At 29.5% G+C, this 6,549-nt stretch overlaps 1 protein-coding gene across 1 annotated transcript in view; it reads right to left on the reverse strand.

Moving 5' to 3' along the window:
- Nucleotides 1–6,549, reverse strand: part of LOAG_18098 (hypothetical protein) — a 26,503-nt gene that overhangs the window by 18,605 nt on the left and 1,349 nt on the right. Inside the window, exon 2 of the mRNA XM_020450766.1 lies at nt 5,681–6,085. Within this exon, the coding sequence (XP_020305519.1) occupies nt 5,681–6,085 (405 nt within the window). The remainder of the gene's footprint in view (nt 1–5,680; nt 6,086–6,549) is intronic.

Consider the following 6,549-nt stretch of genomic DNA (forward strand, 5'->3'; position numbering starts at 1 on the left):
ATATATATATATATATATATATATATATATATATATATATATATATATATATACATGTATATATATAGTGTATATATTTATTTAGTATATTGGTATATATATGTGCATATATATATATACATATACATATACATGTATACATATACATTTAATATATTGAGCATATTGATATTGAGTATATGATGATACACATAACAACACATAACATAAAATTTTTACAGATCAAATTAAAATCGATAAAAAAGAATAAGTGGGTGACAATTAATGGTCATCATGCGGAATTAATGAAAAGAGCTGAGAGCTGAGTAAATTGAAGGAGTAGCTGACAGTTGACAGAGAGAGGAAGTAAAATGATGACATAATACTATCCTCATGTTTTTCATCCCTCCCAGTTCTTCTAAATTTACTCCCCCCCCTCCCTCTCCCACCCTATTCTCATCATACATTCCTTAATTTCAGACTCTTAATCAACAAATCACATGAATAACTGATGCTAAATTATTTCAACGAAAGTTCAAAAAAACATGGAAAAATATTTTTAAAAAAAGAAAAAACAAAACAGAAAATTCTAATATAAAACATAGAATGGAAAAGAAAAGGAAAGAGAAAGAGAATTAAAAAAGAAGTGGAAAAAATGATACGAAGTGTACGTAGAGCAGCTGATAATTTTGTACCAGCTGATGATCGAAACCACAAAGGATAAGAGGGATAGAGAGGAGAGATAATTGATAATAGGAGAACGAGCAGAAAAAGAGGAAAATGGAAGGGTGGAGAAAATTTTTCAACGCCTATCAAATTCCACGAATAACACATACAGACATAACATAACATGATAGAGGACATACACAAATAGATATGATGAAAACGGAACGACGTCCTTCAAAACCGATATAGCAACATTGTCTGTCCCCTGTCCCCTCCCTTCCTCCTCCTCCTCCCTCCCATTGCTCCACTGGTCGCGGCGCTCTTTTGGCTAGTAAAACAGCGGTGGCACCAACAAGTACATGCAGCAGTAACATACAGCACTTAAGATGCGAAAGGTGGACATGTGGGCCGGATAGGAGGAAAAGAGGAAATTCAATCTATCACCGCTCTCAGAAAGTTTTTGTCTTCCCTCTCTCTCTTTCTCCACATATCCTCCTCCATCTTCTTCCTAATCTTTCCGATTATCCCTAAGGCTTTCTTTTTTTACCCTCTCTCTCTTTCCGTCTTATCTTTTTCAAAAAAGAACGAAAAAAAATCAACAAACCCCAGAGAGAAAAAGAGAGAAAAGAAAAAATGAGTGAGAAGTAGTGTTACTTAATTTACAAATGCTAACGACGAAAAAGACAGTGAAAGGAATGAAGAAAGAAAAAGCGGAAAAAAATTCGCAAAAATTATGGAGAGAGGTAAAAGATTTTTGAGAATCAAGGTAAAAATAAACAAACAGAGGGAAGGAAAAAAAGAAGAATTCGAAAAAGGTCATTGATTAACAATAAAGAATTGCTATAAAATATTAAGACTGAAAAACGAGACAAGTATAAAATTTGAAAAGAGAGAACAAAAGGATGAAGAAGGAGAAAGAGAAAAATAGATGAAAAAAAAACAGATGAATTGTATTTTAAAATAAAACTTATCATTCATTTCCAAGGGATTCAATAATGAGTGTAATAGAGAAAGAAAATTGTGAACAGAGGGAAATAGAGAAGAGGAATAGAATGGAACGAAAAAAGAATGGACCAGAGAAAATGAGAAGTGTAAAGAAAACGCATGGATAATAAAGTAAGGAACAACCATAAATGGAAATGACAAATGAATGAATGAATGAATGATTGATTGACTGGCTAATTAAGTAATTGACGGAAAAATTAATTAACTAAGTGAATGTTTGACCGATTGACTAATTAACTAAACAAATTAATATACGAATGAACAGAAATGGACCGAAAAAAAAGAAACGTTGGAAATGAAAAATGAACAAATTGCCAGCGAAAAGAAAAAAAGAACACAAAAAATTAAGTGATCGAAATTACAGTGAAAAAATAAAAATTGAAAAAGTAATGAATGAAAACGAAAGAGAGAGATGAAGAGCAAGAAAACAACATTAGGAGGCAGTATTTAAATTTAATTTAAATCGATTTTTTCAATTTTTTCCTTCGTGAAATATATCACAAAATATAAATTTAAATTAAATCTAAAAATTCATTTTCTTAATTCTTCTGAGAAAATATTACTATCAATATCAGTGATGTGACATAGAGGTAAAGAGTGGTAAAAGGAAACTGAAACAAATAGAAATTGTTAACGAATACAACCAAATCATTCAAATATGTTTTCTTTCCTTCCTTTTTTCTTATTTGTGATATTTCAAAGATATGTACAAGAAAATAAGTGTGAATTCGCTTTCCTAAATCTTTTTTAATTAAAATTTCAAAATTAATTATATTCTAGCAATAAGCGAAAAAAGAGGAAAGACAGGGAGAGAGAGATGAAAACCGGAAAAGGTATCAATGAATGAATGAATGATTGAAGTAAAAAGGAAAAAAAATGAGCAGGAAAAATAAAATCCACACCATATCTCTAAGTGTTCACACTATTATTGAATATCAAAAAAGTACAAATATATGGTAAAAAAAGAGGAACAAAGAAAGAAAGAAAGAAAAAGAATGAAATGGGAAAAAAAGAGGGGAAAAGAAAAAGAAATCTCATCGTATTTTCAGAAAAAAAAATTTTTTTTCATTTTTTTTATTTCCATATTTTTTTATTTTATTTGTTTTTTTTCCCTCCCAAATGCTAATTTATCACAATAATTCGATGCACTAATGACGCAAATACAAAAAGGGGAAAACAAAAAAAATCTTTACACTTTTTATCCTTTTATACTTTCGCATAAAAATTACTAAAAAATTCGTTTTGTAATCTTTATTCTTACACCTATAAAATTTCGCCTCACCTTTTTTAAGAATAAAGGAAAAAAAACCTGACATAAAATTACTTTAGAAAGCCAAAAAAAATGATTTAAAACATTTTAAAAAACAAAAAAAACTATTTATTAAATAAAAGAAAAAAAGCAAAGAATATGTGTCTAATATAAAGGGAATTTTTCACATAACAATAAAATAATAAGATGAGAAATGAGCAAAATGAAATGAAATGTTCGAAAAGATCAATTTAAGTAGAAAAAAAAAAAGGAAAATGGCAATTGAGTTGACAACGAAAAGGGTGAAAAAGGTATAAGGAGATAAAAAGGAATAGACAAAAATGAAAATGACAGGAAGAAAAATGGAAGAGGAAAGTAATAAAAGATAGGAAGTAAGCATATTTCAACTTTAATTTAAAAAAAAAAAAGAACATCGAGAACGAGAGGAAGAATGAAATGAAATTTAAAATAAGCCAGAAAAAAACAAAAAATAAAATGGAAGAAAAGAAAATAGAAATATAAATGAGATGAGGGAATGCTACTTTCCTCCTTTTTCCTTTCTCTCCCTTTCGTTTATCTCGTCCTCCAAATTCTCCTTCTTCATGTAACATCTACTATTACTTACAAATCTTATTTCCGGATAGACAAAACTTTTCATTCACTTTTTATTCCATCTTTTTTTTTTGCAACATTTGCAATTTATTAGAGATTTCAAAATGAAACACCAAATTAGAGAAATAAAAAAAATAAATTTAACTCCCCGATCTTTGATTAGATGACGTACGTGGTAGCATGCATGTATATACAGTGAAGATGTGAAACACTTTTACTGTTATTATGTAAAAGATGTAATCAATATGTTCGGTCAATACGACTGTTAAAAATTAATTAAAAACTAAACCATTTTTCTTTGTCCAGTGGAGGCTATATGATAATAATATATAAAAATATGAACTAAACCAAACGTGAAAGAGAAACAAAGGAAGAAAGCGAAATGGAAATGGATGAAAGACCTTTAACATATATAAAATAGAGGAAGGAGATGTGAAATACGTAAAATAGAGGAATGATGTGTAAAATACGCGAAAAAGGTAAAGGAAGCGCATAGTATGTAAAAATATTAAATGCCTAAGTAAGATGTTATGAATAGTAAAACATGAAATATGAAACTTCATAACATTCACACACATAATTTAAACGTTTATTTACGAGTTGAATTTTACTTATCTCATCCTGCAAACTGGAAAACTATTACTAACAATGAAAAATCCTGCAAATGGCTAACAAGCCGATTAAATTAATTGGATATGTATAAAAGAATGATTTGATTTTAAATTTTCAAATTTACAATCCTACTACTAGTGCCCTTGAAAGATATCCTTATATAATGATAAGCAAGAAATTTTACACTTGCTATCCTTGGCCTCTTTAAATTCTTTAATATTTTATGAAAAAAAAAGAAAAGAACAAAGTTTAAAATAATCCTTCAACCATGCCAACTTTTCACATCGAAGAAAAAAATCACATATACAAATCAAAGAAAGCAAAAAAATTTTAATAAATTTCCAAGTCAGAAAAAAAAGAAGAAAAACAACAAAGTTTGAAACAATCCTTCATTCATTCCAATTTCTGACATCAGAAAAAAAAACCACATTTAGGGATCAAAAAAGAGCAAAAATTTTTGAGATTTTTTTCGTTTTAATTTACGAGAAAACATCCATATATTGTTAATAAAAAGGTAAAAAGTTCCTCATTTTTTTATTTGCTTTCAATACTAATATCTCATTTATCCAAATATCATACAAGTAATTAGAATTATTTCATTGTTTGATTGAATAAACTTACATTAAGAGTTTGATTGTAATTGACCAAATACAACAATGTTGAAAGAGAGGAGGAAGCGAAAATTCTCAAGATGATACTAACAGCCCAAATTGAGCTCATTTTGCTCAACTGATGGTATGCTATGTGCGAAATAAGTTAATTAGGTTAATTAGAAATGAAAATTGTTAGTCATCGAAATTCTTACGCATTTCATTATCACTTTGGTCTTTATTCAATCGGATGAATTTAAAATGAGAGAAAAAAACACCTGTATCTCATTATTTCATTCATAGCTAACAATGAATTTACTCATTAATTAATCTATTTGGTAAATCATTTTGCTCTTAAACATGGGAGAAAGGAAGGCAGGAAGAAATTTCTGAACACTTCCAGCATTCAGGATTGTATTCTGATCCCATATTCCTAATTCCTTTAATGAATTAAAAAAAGTAAAGCGCTGATTAATATCTAATTTTCAATTATTAGAATTTAAAAAATTGATAAAGAAGTGTACACTTATTGAATCACTAACAACACACACAAAAGAAAAAAGAAACTTCCAAAAGAAGGACTTGGAAACATTCACCAAGTCTATTTGTTGCAAACAAAATTGGAAATTCCGGTTCCATTGCTCAGTTTGCTGAACTTCTATCCCCCACTTCTCATAATATCCTCTCTCTCTCCCTCTCTCTCACTTCCTTCCTTTTTCCCTTTTTCTTTTCCAATAAATTTTCTTTTCGCAAACCTCTTCAAACTGAGTGTTACATTTTAAATTGAGAAAAAAAAAAGAATTTGCTTTATCCTTTTCTACAATATATAGCAGCTCTTCGAAAAAAAAAAAATTATTTCGATCGAGAAATAAAGTTTCATGTGATAGATCTTTACCTAACCAATTTTATAAAGTGCAACAAAACGTGAATATTCAAATATTTCGAATGTAAAAATTAAAAAACTAACCGATTGTCGAGATGTTTTCCTTGCCGCATTTGGATCTTTCAATTTCCGTTTTCGCTCCTTTTTATCCAATTTCTCATCACCAGCTAATTCACGCTCACGCATTTCACGTTCACGCCGTTCTTTTCGCTCACGTTTTCTCTCTTTACGCAGTCGTTGTTCTTCGCTATCAATACTTGTCCCTTCACGTGCTTCACGTTCTCGACGTTCCCTACGATCACGTCGTCGTTGCTCCTTCTTCTCTCGTCGTAAACGTCTCCTCTCCAGTTTTCGTTCTTTCTCTAATTGGGCCTTACTTTTACGGCCTTTCTTCTTAATTAAGCCTAACCGTACATTTTCCTCATACCTACGCCGTTTCTCTTCCGCCTCTTCTTTTGCTTTGACAGCTTTTAGCTCGTCCTGAAAAACCTGAAATAAACAAAAACATTTTACACGTGAAGGTAAATTTAGATTTAAATTTTATAACAAAATAGAGAAATTTAACATTGATAAATGGAAGAAATTCATGACCCTAAAATCGACATTACAATTATTCACAATGAAATCTTAATGTGTCACAAATTTCAAAAGCTCTCTCTCTTCCAATAACTTTTTCTGGAGAAGTGATTTTAAAGAGCATTTGACAAAGAAAGAAGATGAGAACGGAATTGAGCAATAAAAGAAAGAAGGACGGATTACTCTTTTCCCTAAAACTGGGACGATATTAGGTGAAGGACAATGATTAGAAGAGAGCGATATGTTTTATTTCCAAATGTTACACCATACACATACACATACACACACACACACAGACATACACGCATATATATATATATATATATATATATATATATATATATATATATATATATATATATATATATATATATATA

This window comes from Loa loa (assembly GCF_000183805.2).
Source record: "Loa loa unplaced genomic scaffold supercont3.194, whole genome shotgun sequence".
NCBI classification, from domain to species: domain Eukaryota; kingdom Metazoa; phylum Nematoda; class Chromadorea; order Rhabditida; family Onchocercidae; genus Loa; species Loa loa.